This window comes from Prionailurus viverrinus, chromosome C1 (assembly GCF_022837055.1).
Source record: "Prionailurus viverrinus isolate Anna chromosome C1, UM_Priviv_1.0, whole genome shotgun sequence".
Lineage (NCBI taxonomy): Eukaryota > Metazoa > Chordata > Mammalia > Carnivora > Felidae > Prionailurus > Prionailurus viverrinus.
Window position 1 is genome coordinate 131,658,309 of NC_062568.1, and position 23,545 is coordinate 131,681,853.

The following is a 23,545-nucleotide window of genomic DNA, read 5'->3' on the forward strand; positions in this document are numbered from 1 at the left end:
ATCACTGGAAGGAACCTTATAAATTATCTGGTCCAACCCCATCATTTTACAGATGAGGAAACTGAGGCTCAGAGGAACCATAGCTCCCACAGGTCACAAAACGAGCGGATATTCGAGCTAGGATCAGAGCTCCACCTTCTAACTCTAAAGTGCTATTTCCAGTATTACCTCCCCCAGAAAGATGCCTCCCATGGGGCATTACTTCTGGAGAATGAAGTATATTAAATTCACATTTGGCTGCTAATCATTTTCTCAGCAGCTCTATGGTATTTCATTAACTGCCGCATGTAACACTCTGGCCTTTCACCTGTATTAACTTGAGCTCATTAAACTTGAGGCCAATAATAAACAGGACTGAACTAACACAGATATTTTGCATGGTATGTGTTCAGCATTTTTTTAAATGGTGTCTACCGTGTGAAACATTTTTCCCTTCATGGTTTATGGAATGGGAAAAAACAGGAAGCACAGATTTCAAGGAATGGATTATATGTGTAGTATGCCTCCTTATATCAATCAAAGATACATTAAATACTCATTTTATACAAAGCTTTGTAAGGATTATAAAGAAACGTGAGTGACAGCACAGCAGAGGGTCTAGGCATCTGGCCGACAGAGATTTGAATCCTGGCTCTGCCATTTTTTTTTTCTCAGTTTATTTATTTTTAGAGAGAGAAACTGGGAGAACGGCAGAGGGAGAGAGCTCACACTTAGCATGGAGCCCAATGCAGGGCTCTATTCCACGACCCTGAGATCATGACCAAAGCCAAAAATCCAGGGTTGTTCAACTGAACGAGCCACCCAGGCACTGCCATTTATTAATAGTGAGAATTGAAACAAGTTGCTTAGCCTTTCTGTAACTGTCTTCTCATCTGTAAAATGGGACAAGAACAATACCCACCCCACAGGGTTGCAATATAGAACAGATAATGTACTCATCTGCTTTGCAAAGGGCCTGGTGTATAGCAATGCTCAATAAATGTGCTGATTTTGATGAAGATAGTGATGGCAATGCAAGTCCTTCCTTCATAGAACTTCTGATCACCTCTCATTACAGCTGTTGTTGAGGAAGTTGATTTTCCCCAAGGTTTCTCCCCACTTCATATCTACAGAATACAAGCAAGCATCCTGCAGAGTGACTATTTAACCCTTGCCCAGTTTCCCACCAACATTATTTCATGTTCATTTTGACTGAGAAGTAACTCTTTTGCAGCTCACAGCTTATGCAGCCACCAGTTAACACAAGTCCTTATGTGATTTTGAAAGTGTTTGAGATTCTGACTGAGCAAGGGATGGTGAGAGAGGAGGGGTCATTTGCAGAAAGAAGAGCTGCAAAGAGGTAGAGAGAGAGAGGTCTGTTAGAGAAGTGTTCTGTATCATAAAGAATTACAGCTGGGTGGTTTGGGGCAGAAGTCACTGTCAGAGTAGGGATGAAGCAGTCAGAGGGCATTGTGGGAGTGAAGATCGGTGTTGGACTGTTGGGGTCGGGATTCATGGTCATTATTTGTTCTTTATTTTCCAGAGTGCCATAGACTCTTAAAACAAAACAAAACAAAAAAATTATAGATCATCTATTCACTTTCCGGCTTCTACCAGAATCCCATCTCTCAACCTTCTGGATCATTATCTTCTTTCTACCACAAGTACCCTCCCATAAACCACCATAGGGATCTACATTCTGCTACCATAGGGATCTACACATATTGTCAAAGATCCGGTGTTTCCCTACACCCTAAAGAACAAAAATCCAAACTGCTGTGCCCAGAATTCAGAGCCCTCCATAGATTTCCCAGCTGTAGCACTCTCAACAATAGCCAAATTGTGGAAAGAGCCTAAATGTCCATCAACTGATGAATGGATAAAGAAATTGTGGTTTATATACACAATGGAGTACTACATGGCAATGAGAAAGAACAAAATATGGCCCTTTTTAGCAACGTGGATGGAACTGGAGAGTGTGATGCTAAGTGAAATAAGCCATACAGAGAAAGACAGATACCATATGGTTTCACTCTTATGTGGATCCTGAGAAACTTAACAGAAACCCATGGGGGAGGGGAAGGAAAAAAAAAAAAGAGGTTAGAGTGGGAGAGAGCCAAAGCATAAGAGACTCTTAAAAACTGAGAACAAAACTGAGGGTTGATGGGGGGTGGGAGGGAGGGGGGAGGGTGGGTGATGGGTATTGAGGAGGGCACCTTTTGGGATGAGCACTGGGTGTTGTATGGAAACCAATTTGACAATAAATTTCATATATTGAGAAAAAAAAAGATTTCCCAGCTGTATCCACTGCTACTCCCCCAGTCACATGCCATATTTTAGCTTTATAAGAATGAGTTCATCCTGTGTTTTTTTTTAAACTTTCATGCCTTTACTCATCCATTTATTTATCTTTCTCATCTCTTTCCAGCACCACATAATATTTCTTCCTGTTATAATCTTTCATCACAATTTAAATTCCTCCTTCACTAGAAAGTCTTCTTTAATCTCTTAGCTGGAATTAATTGCTCATTTGGATCAGGGTTACATCAAACTGTTTGCGCATCTGTTTCTCTACTTATTGTATTCTCCCTTAAAACTACCTAGAGAACCCAGATGTAAGCTGAAATCACTCAGTCCCGTCCTTCTGGAAATTGCTACAAAATCCCTGGAGATTATGTTCTCTAGGTCACTTCCGGCTATAAATTTCCCCTCTCATTGAATTCTGCATCTCCCTCAATCTTACTTCTTGTTGGTTCCTATTCTTTGAGCTATATGCCAACCCAACCATGAAACTCAAGCCTATTTTGCTGATTTTCTTCCAAATTTCTCTCTAAGTCATATAAGTATGTAGGAGACTTATGTAAGTTTTAAGGGTCAGAGAGGAGGATTTCAATTGCAGCAACACAGACAGCTTGACATTGAGTATTAGCTCTTCCTCTTTATAAAAGTCCTCCAGCCCTCATACCATCAGGCTCTGCTTCCTTTCTGTCCCTCCCTCTTCCTTCTCTTTTTCTCTTTCCCCCCACCATCTCCCTGATCTCTCTTCTACCCCTGCTTCAGAATTCTGCATTCCTCCTGCATATTGGTTTGGCCATCTCTTTGTTTTTGTTTCTCCTAAATCATGCCACAGGGCATAATCTCCCAAGCTCCAAGCTAAAGGTACTATTTTAAAAGTTACCGCTTTGGGGCACCAGGTGGCTCAGTCAATGAAGCAGCTAAGTGTCCAACTTCGGCTCAGGTCATGATCTTGCAGTTTGTGGGTTTGAGTCCCACATCAGGCTCTCTGCTAACAGCTCAGAGCCTGGAGCCTGCTTCAGATTCTGTGTCTCCCTCTCTCTCTGCCCCTCCCCTGCTTCCTCTCTGTCCGTCTCTCTCTCAAAAATGAATAAACATTAAAAAAAAATTAACTTACCACTTTAAACAGTGAAGTTTGTTTCTTTAGAGGAAGCTGATAGGCATCATTTAAATATTTCAGCAGAAAATAATAATTTTCTCACCTCACTTTCAAAGACCATGAGTCAGTCTTCCTCTCAAGGCCATAAACTGCTTTTAAAAAGAAGCACCTCCTACTTGTCTCTGTGGCCCCAGCACCTGCACTCTGTGGCCAAAAGCAGGTCTTACCTCCTTCATCCTTTGTTAGCATTCCATTAATGTTAGATTTTCTTCTCCTGATTGACATTCTCCCTAACATACATTCTGATGTTATCTCCTCACAACAAAATGTGCTCTGCTTCCCCTTCACAGAGGAAACTCCTCACTCTCCTGTATCTTACTAAACAGAGAGCACAGGGTTAGCAGTCGGCTGGCTCTCCAAGACCTCTTCCAAAGTGGGACCCTTCTCCCTCTGGTGTTTCTCCCACCTGGAGGGTTCTCTTCCCCCTTCCTGACCCTCACACCTCCATCTTCACCATTTGCCAACCTATCCTTCAAAACTTAGCTCAGATGTCACCTCTTCTAGAAAAGCTCTGACCCATCAGCCTGGGTTAGGTACACACTGTCACTGCACATCTAGCATCCTGTGTCCCCTCTGCCTCAGCCCTTGTCTCAGGGTACTATGATTGTTATTAACTATAGGTTCTTTAAGGTCACAGATTGTCTTTTATAAATACCTTTCAAGGTCTGGCTGGCACTTTATAAATGTCTTTGAATTTATGAATCACAGCTGTTGAATAAGTAAGGTATGTTTTACTTCATATAATTTTAATATTAAATGGACTTATTTATATAATTTCTTTCTGAAAGTAATTGTTTCAGGTTGTCTGACATTTCAAATAACCAGCAGAATTGTTAAAATACATTCAAGATATTCATTCATTGATTGGTTAAGTTTTAAAACATATTGTACACCTATTATGTGCTGGATCAAAAACTAACTCTGTAGGACCTCAAGCGGGGATGATGGAGGCATAGGCTAATAGCGATAAGGCAGAAAATGCAGCAGGTGCAGAAGTTAAAGAATGCCCAGAGTCTTCTGGAGCACTGTGAGGGGCCCCTAACACTGTAGGGAAGGGAGTCAGTTAAGGAGATACTTAGATGCTATGAAACCCAAACTGAGGCTACAATGCCAAATAGTCCTGTACCCGATGAAAAAGACTGGCAGGGGCTTCCCCAGCAGAGGGGATGTATGAGCCAACATGGAAATACAGAGCATGGTATGCAATGCAATATAAGCAGTTAAGGCTTATGGGAATAAATTGGCAGGCATGCACTTTGCAAATGTTATTCCATCTAATGCTTATACCAACATCGTGTGTTAGATACTGTCATTCTCATTTCATTGATAAGGAAAGTTAGTAGCAGAATGGTTAAGTAATTGGCTCATAGTCACACAGCTAATAAGTGTAAAACTGATTTTAATGCAAATTTGACTTCTAAACCAGTTCCCTAACCACTATGCAAATGTTGGCTTTCTTCTTTTGCTAAGAAGCATGAACTATTATTGCTTTCGACTGATTCAGACATCAGATAGTTTATCAAAAGTTGCACTCTTAAATTTATCAGCTCAAACTAATAGTTATACTTCATTAATTTCATATGCTTTGCATGTCCAACTCCAATGTCCCCGTTTACACCATTGGGCACCATGTAGTATTATGATAATATGTAGATGGTCTTTTTCTCTTTGCCTGCTTATTTCCACTGTCCACATTTGATAATATCATGAAAAATTGTTTACTGTTATATCAGCAATTAAGTATTACATGCCAGTTACTCATGAGAAAAATCTGAGTTTCTGACTTTAAGCCATGCTAAAACAAATTTTGAAATAGAAATCAGGATCAAATGTAAGCAATTGCTTACTCTTGTAATTGAGAGAAGGGAAGAAGAAAAGTAGCTGAATTCAGACAGAACAAAACAGAGACCTCTCACCTAGTCTCCCATCTTGCATCATGCTGAGCTCACAGTGGTTGAATTAAGGTATTTTAGAAACACACTCAGAGAACCCATGCTCCCAGCAGTTGTTCACCAAATTTCATATTGTAAGTATCTAAAAAGTATCCCATTGCCTTCTGGAGTTTTTTTTTTTTTAAGATTAACTCTGAAGTTTTATTTTCCTTTTTCTCTCCAATTAATGGTCATTTGATTGAGATCAAACGGTTTTCCACGAAAAACCATTTGGTATATCATTCCTTTAGATAACTACAATAATCAGGAATACTTAATATATAATTCAATATGACACTAGACTGTCATGAATGGCAAGAGGTACTTATGAAATTAGTAACAATGATGAGTGTACATATGGAAATTATTGAACCTTGAACCTTTAATGTAGTACAGGACAGTTCCTGGTCCAGAGCTGGCATTTGATATTGTATTTGTTGAATAAATGGAAAAATAATAGTGTAACCAAGTCATATGTGAACATGTTTTTTGTAAAAAAAAAAAAAAGTCAATTCTTAGATAGTTGTGAAACATATATCCTTTACATTTAACTTACTTCTTGGTCCGTCAGTGTATACATTTGCACACATGCACAAACAATTTTACATATATACTATATACATTATGTATATATACACATATATATTCGGATTTCAGGTTTATGCTGAGTGTGATATATATATTGTACTTAGTATATGGTGTGTGTGTTTATATATATGTGTATGTATATATACATATATATGTATATTGCGCCCAGTATAAACCTGAAATCCTTTTATCTTTTAACTTATTACCATTTGGATATCAAAGTGACTACTTACTGTGCTGTTATTGTTTCCCATCAGATAAGACACTATGATTAGGAAAATAGAGTTGATCCATTATAGTACTATCCACCAGTGCTATTAGCCAACTTGCTGCCGTTCTCATAAAAATTACGCAATTTAAACTGGAAGATACCAGTACCTGCTTCTATTAGAAACAAGAACCCTTTTCTACTTCATAATATGCTCAATTACCTTTAGATTGATCCATGAATAAATTATAATCCAAATAGACTTCTTTACCTTAAAGCTTTGCTGGCTTAAGATACCATTGTTGATTCATTATGTTGTCACTTTTCTATCGGCAATGTAATGCTTTTTATATCTGGATAGAGACAGTTTTCATGTGAGATACTGTTATCTTTAAATGAGTAGGATTTAGCTTTTCTGGTGAGAACAAATTCATCAGTGATGAATCCCTGGAGAAAGTATTGAAACAAAAATCATACCATTTCTGAGCTTTGTTCAGTTCATCAGTTACAAAGCAGCTTTTGATAGTCCTAAAGAAGTTTTTTTCTTTGTTTAAGAAATATAGCATGACGCTCAAAACCTCTCACTTTGGGTTACTGCGGGCTACAACTTTTTCTGTAAGAAAATAATGAATGAAGAGGAAAAGCTCCTGCTGCTGGCTCTGTCAGGCTCTGCTGCCTCTCCTCCTGCAATAGGAAATCAATTAACTATATGTTCAGGCAGAGATTTGAACTAAATGCTTTATTAATCATCACTGATTACGCACATACACAGCGGCCAACTATGCATTCACCTTCACTATTTCTTAGTTTTATTTTGCTTTTTGCTGGGTTTTGTGTATTTGGCTGTTTTTTGGTTTTTTTGTTTGTTTGTTTTTTGTTTTTGTTTTTTGGCAAGATCAGAACAGAAATGTATGCCTAAATGTAGAATATGTAAAGGTGGTCATCTGGTACAGGAGAGAATGGATCTTTTGTATTTTCAGAAAGTTTAACTCTTAAAATGCTCAGTACCCAGATATGGGAGAGGCATAATACATCACAGAGTAATTTTTGTAAAAAGCGCTAAACTTTCTCATACTAATTTCCAGAAAGCAAAATCACTATGGCAGCTTTGATGTTTTGGAAGTTGGTACTACACCTCACTCCTAGGATTTCCATATGGCAGTGAGAAGCTACACACAAATGGACCAATTTGACTTGGAGATGAATGGTGGAAGGTTGAGAGGGCCGTCACTGATACTGTGTGTGGGTGTGCTTTCAATTTAAAGAAAGAATTGGCAACAGTTTTCCTTCTTTTCCATTGATTCTTCTAACTAACACACAAAGAAAATCCTATAAGAAACTTTATGTTATATTGAGAGGCTCTCCTTAGGACTAATTATAAAAGAACAGAATGTTATAATGATAGCCCTGTTAGCTATAGAAAGGCAACATAATTTAAACATGTGGTCAACCACTGCAAAAAAAATTATAGAAAATATCATGCTGGTAGATGTTTACTTAGGCTGTATTCTGCTCAGCACCAAGGGATTTTTAAATATTATTATTGTTGTTATTTTTATTACCATCATTGGAACAATTTGAAAGTATCACAGTTTAAAGTTAACTACTTTATTTCTCTCCCTTTGGATAAAGAATAATATAAGTGGAAGAAAAAAAATCTCCTCTGGTTTATGGTTAAAAGAAGATAGATCAAAAAGATTCCAGGAATTATTTCTTTTGAATAACATGTATAGAACTCTTAGGTGGAGTTAGATACGGTTGAGTAAGGTAAGACCCAATTAGGGAATCGGAATAATGGTTCAGAGTTTCATTGAGCTTGCCACCACAAGAGACCTGCTAGAAACAGAGGTCACTTGTTTCAACATTTAAGGATTTTTGATAATCTTCAAGAATACAAGATTAGGATTTCGGTGCCCTTGGTATGTAAGAGAAGTGTGGAGAGAGTGATAGTCCAACAAGAACCATGTCATATGGGGTGCCTGGGTGGCTCAGTCGGTTAGGCATCTGACTTCAGCTCAGGTCATGATCTTGCAGTCTGTGAATTCGAGCCTCACATCCGACTCTGTGCTGACAGCTCATAGCCTGGTTCCTGCTTCAGATTCTGTGTCTCCCTCTCTGTCTGCCTCTCCCCCACTAGCACTTTGTCTCTCTCTCTCTCCCCCTCCCTCAAAAATAAATAAACATGAAATACTGAAAAAAAAAAAACCAACAAAACTATGTCATGTGGACATGCGTTTACCACCTTATGCGGTGTTACCAGAACCCCAGGGGCATTTCTTTGGCATCAAGTATAATCCCTAACACCTTATCTGCCCCAGGAAAAGATTATTTCATAAGAGGACATTTCAAACAAGCATTATCTTTTCCACATTAAAAGAGCTTACGTATGTGATAAATGCTGTGGATTTATCGTCTTTTATTTTGTGCTTTCTAACAAGATGGCATCACATATTTTATAGTAAAATAGATACAGTATATTCTGTCCCTTCATCATATTATTTCATATTTATGAAATAATTAAATATTGTAATTTAGGAAAGCATTGAGGTATAGAGATGAAGTATATAGTTCTAGCTTAATTGTATATAAATTAATTTGGCATTCATAGCATTACTTCCATTTGTTTGACTTGTTGACATAATTATAGCAAATTGATAATGGAAGTAACAATCTTAGATATTTCCACATAAATATGTTCTGCTAATATAAATTTTCAGTGGCAGTTTGGCTGAATTGAAACATGAGTTAAGTTTAGTTTACCTACCTTACTAACATCTCTAAAGGACTGGAGAACTCATTTTCCAGGGGCATTATGCAACCTGGCAAGTGGAGGCCAGTGTTTCAAAACAAGTGTGAATTTTCGCCAAAGTATTTTCTAGGTCAGAAATCAGGATGACCTTGGAGTGCTGTAGTTTTCCAAGCCTCCATCAGCTAGGTAAATGGGCATTATTTTGTAAGAGAGAGAGAGAGAGAGAGAGAGAGGAGAAAGGGTGTTTTTACAGTCTTAGAAAAGAGACCTAGCAATTCCAGGTTACAGGCAGACACAGAACATTTGGGATTCAGTGGTGTCTATCACCAGCATTATGTGTCAGTAAAAGTGAAGATCAAAGGTTCTAGAAGAGGAGAAGGACAAAAGTGGAGAGGAAATAATTGTGGGATAATGAATAGTATGAGGGCATATTCGTGTTAACTTGAAACCACTTAGCATTTTTTCATGACACCCAGGTATCTTTCTAAATGAACTTGGTAAAGTACAGTTGAATAACCTTGAGATTTTAAAGCTCCATGATGTGATTTTGAATACTGATGGAGTTTGTTTAAGCACTATGATATTTCCTCTGCTTTTCATTTCTATTTTTTGCCCTCTTCATGCAAAATAAAATTTATTTTCTGTACGGAGAAATCAATACTTTTACCATTTTGTTTTTCAGCTATTCCAGTAAATTGCAATCAACATTAGTTACAGCCTTTAAAGAGAATGTAGTAAGAATTTGAACACAATAAAATAGAGATACAGATTAGAACTTTGGCAAAGTACCTTTGCTATTGACAAAAGCATTTGTCAGGGACTATGGCTGTGTCTATATTGTGCTAAAAACCTGATGAAGAGGAAAAAAGCATCAATAGGTTTTACCTTCTGTCTATATGAACCAAACAAATGGTCTAACTAATAGCTATTGTTTAAAGTGAATGAATTTGGCTTACCATTGTGAACTTTATTCCATTTAGCAATGTATTTTAATTAACATTTGTATATTTAATACATATATACTTGGTAGAGGTGTTCTGCTCTTGAGTTCTTTTTAATAATTAATGGAATCTGAAACCTAGAAGACTAGTGATTCTTGAATAAATGAAGACCTTGTTACAGTATATAAGAAACAGTCTCCAAACACACATTTGTTTGTTGATAATATTTATATGTTAATATCCTCACATTTTTCTCTTCCATGAGCTAATATGCTTTCTTATTTGCATGTATTCCTTTTAGAAACTGCCAAGTTTTGGACCTTATCTTGAGCGGCGCAAGGAAATCATAGCAGAGAACAAGATTAGACAGAAAGAACAAAATGCAGCTTTTCCGCCACTTGAGAGAAAGCCTTTTATCCCCCGAAAGCCTATTCCTACCATCAAGGTAAAAATTAAGCTACATATATACTAATTAAATACACAATACAGCTCAGGTGTTTATTTGCTGTTTAAATGTTTCACTTATTTTTTTAAAAATACACTGAAAGTTTTCAAAAATCTACCTATGGTGATAGGAGAGCCTCTTTTGTTTGTACATTTTATACTTTTTAGAGTACTGTCATCACATACGTGTTTCATGGGTATTTCTATATGTATTAAATAGGCCAGGAAACATTAAGGTGAATTCTTTGTCTTCTCATAGTCATTTTAAAATTATCTTCATCTACAATTAAATCCAAGAGATATGTTAGCCATACAATACAACTGAATGATTAATATGCAATGTAATATCAATTTGGACAAATTGTGTCTAGTTCAATCTCTGGAAAGCCTGTACAAATGGGGTCTCAAGAGATTAGTTTCTGAGTAACAGCAAGAATTATCACTAAAGTAGAATTGTAGGTGTATTTTCATGTTTTCCTTTTAGAAACTGCCCAAGTTTTGGACCTTATCTTGAGCAGCACAAGGAATTCATAGCAGAGAACAAGATTAGACAGAAAGAACAAAATGTAGCTTTGAACTTCTTATTTTGAGAGAGAGGCAGATTCACATACTATAGTCATATGAAATAATACAGAAGGGTCTTTTTTAACCTTTACTCAGTTTCCCCAATGGTAACATGTTGCGGATATCACAACCAGGATAATGACACAGATACAATCTACTGATCTTATTCAGATTTTTTTAATTCCTTATTTGTGTGTGCATGTCTGTATGTGTGCATCAGTGTGTTTACTTCTGTGTAATTCCACCACACGTGTAGATTCCTCTTTCAACCACCACAGTTCAGATACAAGATGTCCATCACTACAGAGATTGCCCTGTCATACCACACCTACTTCCTTCCTGCCCACCTTGCCCAAGATGGAATTGTCTTAATGAAAGAAAAGGGAGTATTATAGGAGTTACAGGACCACATTCCCTCTGAAATCACCATCACTGAATGTGGCTTCAGTTACTGAAACTTTTCTTCCATATTTAATGACAATATACTCCTACATTTCCATTTTCTGTTTGAGGCATCAGCTGGAAAGCTTTTTCTCAGGACTTCTCAGGGGAACCTCCCAGAAATTCATCTTTAGTTGTCAGCTGGGAATTGGAACACTTAAAAATTCCCTCTACCTCAGAAAGAGAGAGAGAGAGAGAGAGAAATATGTCCTATGTCAAACACAGTGGGGTTTACACTCGCTCTTACAAAATTTAGGTGATTCAAAGTTCTGCAAGGAAATACAGAAGTACACGAACACAAATTCTACCAGCACTTCAATACCATAATTCCAAATAAAGTGAATGCTTGGGACATTTAACAGCAGAATATCCCCATATACTCCTTAAGCTGTTTCCTTTGCATTATTTGTGTGCTACTAAAAGAATGAACTGGACACTGATGATAGAGAGAAGACCAGATCCTTCAGCTCTTCAGAAGCTTCCCCCTCCCTGTGTTTGGCTATGATTATTATATGATTTGGGGTTAAGTGAGAATTGTCCCACTTCTGTCTCTCTTCTAAATTAATTTGAATTAAATGTAAGAAATCATCTCTTCCTTATGTATAAAAAATCAAAAGAAATATATTATTTATATTTGAGAGAAAAGAAGTGCAAGGTGATTATGAAAACATTTTGACCTTTTCTAGCCTTCTATTCCTTCAGGGAATATAGTGATAACCTAGAAGCAAGACAAAAACAGAACAAAGAAAAAAACTTATTATAGTTGAATTCAAGCTGATCAATCACTAATCCAAATAAAATATCAAACTCAGCAGAATTAAATAAACCAAAGAAATGGGAAGTCAGGAAAGTAAGTAAACATTTTTTTAGTATCCAGGAGGGATAAGGAGTATTATTAAAAACAGTACAGGTTTATATTCTTCTCCTAAGTTTATTTATTTTAGGTTATCCAAATTAAAGTATCCCTGGTGTTCATTGCATAAGCTTTAAGACATGGTAGATACCATCTTCCCAGCATCTAAGACCATAATAGTGCTCGTGTAATAAAGGACTGCCATGGTAGATTTTCCCAATGTCCAATGGATTTTCCACTACCTTGGCTTCTCCTCAGGGTATCATACCCATTCTACCTGTTGTCATTTCTAGGAAGATGGTGTGACCTTTCAAATAACATAATGGTGGAGTGCCTGAGTGGTTCAGTCGGTTAAGTGGCCAACTCATGATGTTGGCTCAAGTCATGATCTCACAGTTGTGAGATTGAGCCCGCTTGGGCTCCAAGCTCATTATGGAGCCTGCTTGGGATTCTCTCTACCTCTCTCTCTGCCCCTCCCCTGCTCTCTCTCTCTCTCTCTCTCTCTCAGAATTAATGAATAAACATTTTTCAAAAACCATAATGGTAGCTGATAATTGTGGGTTGGTCTTTTTTGTTTGTTTTGTTGAGGATAGCATTTTCACTAGTTATAAAGGCAACTATCTTTTTGGAAAGTGAGGAATTACATTTGTTAAAATAATGACTTCTCACTTTATATTGTTTTCTATAAGGCTTCCTATACTGTAGGGGGAGCGTATGTTTTACAGGAAGAAGGAAGATACAGAGATCTGTTCCTGTCCCCAGAGAGATCCCCAGTTTCAGATGACTCCTGACTTCTAGAGTCATGATATTGTGTGTGTATGTGAATGTATGACTGTATTTTTAGTTATATCATTCATCCTCCAATATTCTAGTTTGGTTTACTAGTAGGAGAGAAAGTTTATCTCCAGGAAGCATCCATGGAAGCATGTGGCAACGAGTAGCTCTAATGTGCCTATAATGTTCCAAATGCTATACATGTTTTATCTCATTTAATCTTCACAATACCTGGGATAGATACTATCTCTATATTCACTTTACAGATAATAAAATTGAGGAACAATGAAAAATTAAATAATTTTGCCAAGTCACATAGTAATTATTGGTAGAATGGGTGATAGAAATGAAATTGAGAATAGCTGGGTTAGGATATTCAAAAGATTGACTTATAATAGGAACTATAAAAGTTTGGATCCATTCTAGAAAATGTATGGAATATTCCTAGATTTAGATCATGAAAGATGAACATCAACATGGAATAATGAGAACATTTAGTAAAGGAATTTTAAGCACATGCATTTTGTCATAGTTGTATTACTAATCACTTGATTGAGGGAAAATATGAAATAGGAGACCTATAAAATGAGACTACTGGGCAAAGAAGTTAAATTCCCCTCCCCAACACTCTGTAGTTTCATTTGTTTAGTTTTTTCTAATGTTACATCACAAAGATGAATATAAAAATTTCCCCCAAGCCTACTTAATCATTATTAAAATTTAGATTTATAAAATTCTAGTCCTTCTTATATCTAAATATAATATATTAAAATAAACATGGAATGTTCTTATATTTTACATAAAAACTTCACAATAATTTATATATCACTTTTATATCAAAATAATGTTTTAATAGTATTTTACAATTTTTTTAACATTTATTTATTATTGAGAGACAGAGAGAGACAGAGCATGAGTGGGGGGGGGCAGAGAGAGAGGGAGACACAGAATCTGAAGCAGGCCCCAGGATCCGAGCTATCAACACAGAGCCCGACACGGGGCTTGAACTCACGAACTGCGAGATCATGACCTGAGCTGAAGTCGGGCGCTTAACTGACTGAGCCACCCAGGCGCCCCAATAGTATTTTATAATATAAATTTACTGTTAATTTTTTGGAAGTAACCTGTTAGAGCCTAGAGGGCACCATGCTGCTCCTGAAGAGAAGGCAGGTTAACAACCTGGAAGCAGGCATCATGGAAACAGTGATCTGAAAAACACCTGGGACACACAGAGGGGGAGATTACTTGCTCCTCTCAGAGTACTTCCCTGAGAGCAGCAAGCATGGAGACTCCTCTCTGGGCACAAAGGAGCTGGCTGGTGCCACTTCCCTCCCCTGCCCCTCAGTATAAACACAGAACCACCTGCAGTACACAGCACAGTGCCAACATTGGCTGCCTAAATTGCTTACATCAGGTCCCACTCCCCCGTGCTCTGCAAGTACTGCCCTTCTAGGTCAAGTTCATCTTAGTCCCAGTGCGGTGGGCCCAGCAGAAACCCCTGGCCACACCATGTCTCCCAACCAAAGAGTTCTGCAGAGTTTCAATTCTAGTGGAAGTAGTATCAGGTTTCATTTAACGAGCAGACCAGAGTGTACCCAGTTAAAACACACCACACTCTGGTCAAGAACCAAACACTGCCCACTTCAGGCAAGGAGAACCTCGGCAGATGACTGATCTGAAGGATAGAACAGCCAAAATACAACAACAGAGCACACACAAGACACTTGTTGAAGCACCAGGCCCTGGACACTTCATGACCTCTTCTTCATAAAGCCATTACTCTCAGAAGCAGGAAACATAGCAGGCTTTTCTAACACAGAGAAGGCAGAGACTTAGACAAAATGCCAAGGTGGAGGAACTCATCCCAAAAGAAAGAACAACAAAAGGTCATGGCAAGGGATCTAATCAAAATAGATATATATGCCTGATGGAGAATTTAAAGAAACAATCATAAAGATACTCACTGGGCTTGAGCAAAGAATAGAAGAAGACATCAGGAAGGCCCTTACCACACAGATAAAAGAGTTAAAAAACAATTAGAAATGAAAAATGCAATAACTGAAATTCAAAATAGACTCAATGCAATGAACACAAGAATAGAAGAAGCAGAGGAACAAATAAGTGACATGGGAGATAAAATAATGAAATATAACGAAGCTGAACAAAAGAGAGAAAGAAGAACTATGGAACACAAGACCAAATATGGGGAACTCAATGACTCCATGAAACATAGTAACATTCATGTCATAGGAGTCCCAGAAGAAGAGAGAGAAAAGGGGGCAGAAAATGTATTTGAGGAAATAATAGCTGCAGACTTCCCTAACCTGATGAAGGAAACAGACTTCCAGATCCAAGAGGCACAGAGAACTATCATCAAAAGCAACAAAAGCAGGAAACACCAAGACATATTGTAATTAAATTTGCAAAATATAGTAATAAAGAAAGAATCCTGAGGAAGCAAGACAAAAGAAGTCCCTAACTTACAAGGGAAGGCAAATAAGGTTAAAAGCAGATCTCTCCATAGAAACTTGGCAGGCCAGAAGGGAGTTGCATGATATATTCAACATGTTGAATGAGACAAATCTGCAGCCAAGAATACTCTATCTAGTAAGGTTATCATTCAGAATAGGAGAGAGAGTTTCCCTGACAAACAAAAACTAAAGGAGCTTGTGACCACTAAACCAGCCCTGCAAGAAATATTAAAGGGGACTCTTTGAGTGCAAAGGAGAAACCAAAAGTGCAAAGACAAGAAAGGAGCAGAGGAAGTCTCCAGAAACAATGACAAAAACAGGTAATAAAATGGCACTTAATACATATCTATCAGTAATCACTCTGAATGTACTAATGGACTAAACACTCCAATCAAAAGACATAGGGTGTCAGAATAGATAGGGTGTCTGCTGCCTTCAGAGACTCATTTTACACCTAAAGACACCAGCAGATTGAAAGCGAGGGGATGGAGAAACATTTATCTTGCAAATGGATGTCAAAAGAAAGTCAGAGTCGCAATACTTCTTTCAGACAAACTAGATTTTAAACCAATGATTGTAACAACAGATGAAGAAGGGAACTACCCAACAAGAAAATCTAACAATTGTAAATATTTGTGCTCCCAACTTAAGAGTACCCAAATATATAAACCAATTAATAGCAAATATAAAGGAACTCATTGATAATAATACAATAATAGTAGAGGATTTTAACACCTAAGTAACATCAATGAACATATCATCTAAGCAGAAAATCAACAAGGAAACCATGGCTTTGAATGACACACTGGACCAGATGGACCAAACAGCTATATTCAGAACATTTCCTCCTAAAGCAGCAGAATGCACATTCTTTTCAAGCATACATGGGACATTCTCCAGGATATATCACGTACTAGGTCACAAATCAGACCTCAACAAGTACAAAAAGATTGAAATCATACCATACATATTTTCTGAGCACAACACTATGAAAAAACCACAAGAAAAAAATTGGAAAGCCTTCAAATACACAGAGGTTAAATGACATCCTAGTAAACAATGAATGGGTCAACCAGGAAATCAAAGAAGAAATTAAAAAATACATGGAAACAAATAAAAATGAAAACATGATAATCCAAAACCATTGGGATGCAGCAAAAGTGGTCCTAAGAGGGAAGTAAGTATATAGCAATATTCAAGCAATGCATCAAGAGGCAAGAAAAATCTCAAATAAACAACCTAACCTTACACCTAAAAGAGGTAGAAATAGAACAACAAATGAAGCTTAAATCCATGACAAGGAGAGAAATAATAAATATTAGAACAAATAAATTATACAGAAAGTAAAAAAAAAACAATAGAACATATCAATGAAACCAGGAGCTGGTTCTTTGAAAGTGACAAACCGCCTAAGCCAGGCTTATCAAAAAGAAAAGAGAAAGGACCAAAATAAATAAAATCACAAATGAGAGAGGAGAGATAACAAACAATACCCCAGAAATACAAACACTTATAACAGAATATTATGAAAAACTATGCCAACAAATTGGATAGCCTGGAAGAAATGGATACATTTCTAAAATCATAAAAACTACCAAAACTAAAATATGAATAAATAGAAAACTTGAATACATCAATAACCAGCAAAGAAATTGAATCAGTAACCAAATATCTCCCAACAAACAAAAGTCTAGGTCCAGATGGCTTCACAGGTGAATTAAAGAATAGTTAATACCTATTCTTCTCAAACTACTCCAAAAAATAGAAATGGAAGGAAAGCTTGCAAATTCATTCTATGAGGCCAGCATCACCCTCATGAAAACCAGATAAAGACTCCACTAAAAAAAGAGAACTATAGGCCAATATCCCTTATGAACATGGATGCAAATATTCTCAATAAAATACTAGCAAATTGAATCCAACAGTACATTAAAAGAATCATTTACCATGATCAAGTGGGATTTATTCCTAGGCTGCAAGGCTGGTCCAATATTCACAAATGAATCAACGTGATATACCACATTAATAAAGGATAGGAGCCATATGATTCTTTCAATAGATTCAAAAAGCATTTGACAAAGTAAAACATTCATGATAAAAACCTTCAACATAGTAGGGTTAAAGTGAAAATATCTCAACATAATAAAGGGCATATATGAGAAACCCACAGCTAATATCCTCAGTGGGGGATAAAACTGAGAGCTTTTCCTCTATAGTCAGGAACAAGACAGCGATGTTCACTCTCACCACTGTTATTTAACAGAGTACCAGAAGTCCTCACCTCAGCAATCAGACAACAAAAAGACATAAAAGCCATCCAAATCATCAAGGAAGAAGTCAAACCTTCACTATTTGCAGATGACATGATAATCTATATAGAAAACCCAAAAGATTCCACAAAAAATTACAAGAACTGATACACAAATTCGGTAAAGTCACAGGATATTAAATCAGTGTACAGAAATCTGTTGCAATTCTATACACCAATAATGAAGCAGCAGAAAGAGAAATCAAGGAATAAATCCCATTTTCAATTGCACCAAAAACTATAGATCCCTAAGAATAAACCTAACCAAAGAGGTGAAAGATCTTTACTATGAAAACTCTAAAACACCGATGAAAGAAATTGAGATGACACAAAGAAATGGAAAAACATTCCATGGCCATGGATTGAAAGAACAAATATTATTAAAATGTCTGTATTACCCAAAGCAATCTACACATTTAATGTAATCCCTATCAAAATACCACCAGAATTTTTCTCAGAGCTAGAGCAAACAATCCTAATTTGTATGGAATCACAGAAGACCCCAAATAGCCAAAGCAATCTTGAAAAAGAAAAGCAAAGCTGGAGGCATCATGATTCCAGACTTCAAGCTATATTACAAAGCTGTAGTTATCAAGACAGTATGGTGCTGGCACAAAGACAGACACATAGAACAATAAAACAGAATAGGAAACCCAGAAGTGGACCTACAACTATATGGTCAATTAATATTTAACAAAGCAGGAAAGAGTATCCAATGGAAAAAGAGACCGTCTCTTCAACAATTGGTGTGGGGAAAACTGAACAGCAATGTGCAAAAGAATGAAACTGCACACTTTCTTTCACCATACCCCAAAAAATACATTCAAAATGAATTAGAGACCTAAATGTGAAACCATCAAAATCCTGGAAGAGAACATAGGCAGTAACTTCTTTGACATGGGCCATAGCAGCTTCTTACTAGATATGTATCCGTAGGCAAGGGAAACAAAAGCAAAAACAAACTATTGGGACGTCTTCGATATATAAAGCTTCTACACAGCAAAGGAAACCATTAACAAAACTAAAAGGCAACCTCTGGAATGGGAGAAGATATTTGGAAAGGACATATCTGATAAAGAGTTAGTATCCAAAATCTATAAAGAACTTACCAAACTCAACACCCAAAAAACGAATAACCCAGTTAAAAAAGGGGCAGAAGACATGAATAGACATTTTTCCACAGAAGACCCAAAGATGGCCAAAAGACACATGAAAATATGCTCAACATCACTCATCATCAAGGAAATACAAGTCAAAACTACAATGAAGTATCACTTCACACCCGTCAGAATGGCTAAAATTAACAACACAGGAAACAACAGGTGTTGGCAAGGATGTAGAGAAAGGGGGACCTGCTTACACTGTTGGTGGAAATACAAACTGGTGCAGCCACTCAGGAAAACAGTATAGGGTTTCCTCCAAAAGTTAAAAATAGAACTACCCTATAATCCAGCAATTATGCTACTAGGTATTTACCGTGTGTGCGTGTGTGTGTGTGTGTGTGTGTGTGTGTGTATGTGTATGTGTATGTTTACACATACACACACATAAAAAAAATGAAGTCTTGACATTTGCAACAACGTGGATGGAGCTAGAGAGTATCCTACTAATTGAAATAAGGCAGTCAGAAAAAGACAAATACCATATAATTTCACTCATATGTGGAATTTAAGAAACAAAACAAATGATCATAGGAGGGGAAAAAAGAGAGGCAAACCAAGAAACAGACTTTTAACTATAGAGAACAAACTGATGGGTTACCAGAGGGGAGCCAGGCAGGGGGGGTGGGTGAAATAGGTGATGGGGAGTAAGGAGAGCACTTGTTTTGATGAGTACCTGGTGGTGTATGGAAGTGTTTAATCACTAAAATTTACACCTGAAACTAATATTGCACTGTTAATTTTACACTGTTAATGTTAAATTTAAATAAAAACTAGAGAAAAAAATAACTTATTGCTGAACCTTTAGGTTGTTTCCAGAATTTCATAGAAATAATGCTATTATAATTATCATTGTATAAAAATCTTTGTGAAGATGTCTTATTGTTTTCTCCAGAGAAATTACAGGTGAAATTTTAGGGCTTTTGATACATATTGCCAACTTGCTCTCTGGGAAGAGTGTGCAAATTTACATTCCACCAAAAAATATAAGAGGGCTCATTTTTTAGACACCCATCAACAATGAATTTATTTTTAATTTTAGCCAACATAATAGTCAAAAAGTGCTTCATTTTTTCTTTAATTTTGAATGTCTAAGTAGTAGTGAGATCAGCATGTTTTTATATATTTTTGGGCCATGTCTTCTTTTGTGAACTTACTACTCATTTTTGACCAATTTTCTACCAGAGTAATTATCTTTGTCTTACAGATTTTTTATAAACTTTTTATATATTGCCATTTGTCTCCTAATTTGTATTATAGTGTTTTTATATATACATACAGCAGCTTTAACTTTATGAAATTATATCTGGCAAAAGCTTATTTTGTGATTTTTCTCTTTATTTGCTCAGTGTAGCTTTTTTCCCTTTTTTCTTTTCAAGTTTTTATTCATTGAAGGTGTAGAACTTAGTTATTCATCACTTATGTATAACACCCAGTGCTCATCACAAGTGCCCTCCTTAATACCCATCACCCATTTAATCCATCCCCCACCCACCTCCCTCCATCAACCCTCTGTTCTCTATCGTTAAGAGTCTTTTACAGTTTGCTTCACTGGTTTAGCTTTTCGTACCATAATATCATAAATACTCACCCCATCTAGTTCTTTTATAAATTTAATATTTGCATTTGAATAATTAAAATTTTTGTTGCCTTGAATTATCAACTATGGTTAAAACTTTATTTTTTTCCCAAATAGACAATCATCCCATGATCTCCATATCTGCATTTTAAAGTGGCTCCTTACAGGGGCACATGGGTGGCTCAGTCGGTTGAGCATCTGACTTCAGCTCAGGTCATGATTTCACGGTTTGTGGGTTCAAGCCCCGCATTGGGCTCTGTGCTGAGAGCTCAGAGCCTGGAGCCTGCTTCGGATTCTGTGTCTCCCTCTCTCTCTGCTCCTCCCCTGCTCACACTCTGTCTCTCTCTCAAGAATAAATAAAGGTAAACAAATTTTTTAAGTGGCCCCTTACATCTCCCAAATTATGACTCAGTGACAAAATGTATCATAAATTGCTTTACATTCAAGTTACCTACCTCAAAATTTGCTGATAATGATGTCTATCTCTCTGTTTACTAATTTCTGTATCATCTCCCTTTGTCGTCAATCTAGAATTTTCCTATATATTGACTCAACTATTCTCCATCACATTCTCTTTTCTATGCTTCAGACTTGTGCTGCCCACTGTCTCTGGATACCTCCACCTAGACAGTCTACACAAGGAGCACAGGGGCCATCACACTTAAAACTAAACTGATTATCATTCCTTCCAAACTGCTCTTCTTCCTGAGTCCTATGTCTCAATGAACAGCATTGAGAGCCACTCAACTTTTGTAAAAATCAGCCTAGGTTCTATCCTATTAATCATCGCATTAGTGAATGGGATCATGGGACACTTATCAATGTCGATCATTTTAATCTCTCATGTCTCCCTCCTTTTCTGTTATTTCCTACTGAAGACACCATAATACCGTTCTTATACATTCTTCACTGGAATTTTGAAATATTTTACTAACTGGTCTCCCACCTTCTTTTGTCATTCTTACCTAATGCACCCCCAGCTATTACGGAGTATTCTTTTAAAAATGCAAATCTGATTTTTTTTTTACTCCTCACTTAAGATTCCCACACCTTAAGATAAACTTAGCATAATCTTCACACCCTTCATATTTTAGCTTGTCTTGGCCTGAGCAGCTTCAGTGGAGTGTTGAAAAGTAGAGCCCAGGAGGTGGTAAATGGAGGAATTAAGAAAGGTTGAGAAAGTACGAACAAGGTGTATGGAATACTCTTCTGAACTTGAGAAAGATCAGAAGAAAAGTGATAAGAAGGGAAAATAGGGTAAAGGGAAAGGTTGGTTTGTTTATATGTTAGGATAATCGAGGCTTGCATGAGTTTATATGCTATGAGAGAACAGCTAAGGCTACCAGAAAGGGAGGGGTTATGGAAGCTAGATCTTTGGCAAGAAGGTTGGGGATGGAGTTCAGACAATACATTAAGTTATCTTGCATTAGAGAAAGGACATGTCATGATTTTCTGCCTACTACATGCTATGTGCATTTAATGATACTGAATTTAGGCTCACCAGTATTATTTTAGTATGTAGCCATGTTTTTTAAATTTTTTTTTTAATGTTTATTTATTTTTGACAGAGAGAGACACAGCATGAGCGGGGATGGGGCAGAGAGAAAGAGAGACACAGAATCTGAAGCAGGCTCCAGGCTCTGAGCTGTCAGCACAGAGCCAGACGCAGGGCTCAGACTCACAGACTGCGAGATCATGACCTGAGCGGAAGTCAGATGTTCAACTGACTGAGCCACCCAGGCACCCCTATAGCCATGTTTAAAGTGACCATGTCAAGTCTTAACCTATTCTCTTTCATTGAAATACATAGCAAAGTTCATAAGATTTTAATAGAGTACATTTATGGAAGAAGAGTATTCTGAATTTCCAAGCATGGAACTATTCTGTCACACTGCCTGGGTTCAAATTGTGGCACTACCATTTCATAGCTGCATGAATTTGCCTCAGTTAGCTAATCTGTGAGACAAGAGAAAATAAGAGTGTGTTTCATGGGGCTATACATTAGGTAATGTGTGAATTGCTTTTAGCCTGCATCAAATACATCCTAAATAAGTATTACCTACGATTAGTTATTATGTTAGGAATGGACAGGTTGAAGGAGATAATAGATTAAGGTGACTCTCCATTCCCATTTTGTTCAATAAAATTAACTCAAGAATGAAAGTAAGAATACATAAGGCTCAGGCCAGTCAAGTTGGAAGTTTAGAAGAAGCCCATATATTTTCCAGGAAATCTTTATTGCACACCTACCATGAGACAAGCAACATGCTAAGAATTGGGCACCCATAGTACCATACATAAAGCAGACCCAGCCTCTGTCCTCATGAAGCATACAAACAGATAGTAAGCAAAGAATCCCACTAATAATATAAAATCATATTTGTGATACAAACTGTAGAAAAAAATACAGAATGTATGGAGTATTTTTCATAGGAAGACCTTATTTAGACTGAAGGAGCAGAGGAAGTCTCTCTGAGGAACTGGCAGTTAAGGACCCCTATAAGCTGGGTATGGATTAGAAGGGTAAAGGGAAAAGGATATTTCAGGAGATCCATAATGTGGTCCTGAATTTGGTGAATGGCCATGGTTATAGAAACAGAGGAAGAGACAAAAATGATGAAGTCATGTTAATTCTCCTTTTAAAACATAGTGACTTGGGGTGCCTAGGTGGCTCAGTAGTTAATTGTCCAAATCTTAATTACAGCTCAGGTCATAATTTCAGGGTTTGTGAGATCGAGCCCTGCATCAGGCTCTGCACTGACAGCATGGAGCTTGGGGTGCTCTCTCCCTCTCTCTCTGCCCCTCCCCACCTCTCTCAAAAATAAATAAATAAACATTTTTTTTAAACTTAAAAAAACTTAGTGCTTCTCATATATTAAAGGATAAGGGCTAGTAAGGAGTTAAGAATAAGTGGACCAAGATGATTAGGGTTTTTTATGGTCCCAGTCACTGAGATAAAGAAAAGATAATGAATCAGAGATTTATTCTTAGTGTTTTAGATTTAATGGGCTTTTTTGATGTGGGATGAAAACTTAGATTTGAGCATATTGAAAGTAATGAATTCAAGCAATTTAGGGACCTGTGCTGGAAGATACAAAGGA

General features: G+C 37.0%; 1 protein-coding gene across 1 annotated transcript in view; it reads left to right on the plus strand.

The window, feature by feature from the left end:
- Positions 1–23,545, plus strand: part of DPYD (dihydropyrimidine dehydrogenase) — an 864,530-nt gene that overhangs the window by 826,206 nt on the left and 14,779 nt on the right. Inside the window, exon 21 of the mRNA XM_047871841.1 lies at positions 10,152–10,295. Within this exon, the coding sequence (XP_047727797.1) occupies positions 10,152–10,295 (144 nt within the window). The remainder of the gene's footprint in view (positions 1–10,151; positions 10,296–23,545) is intronic.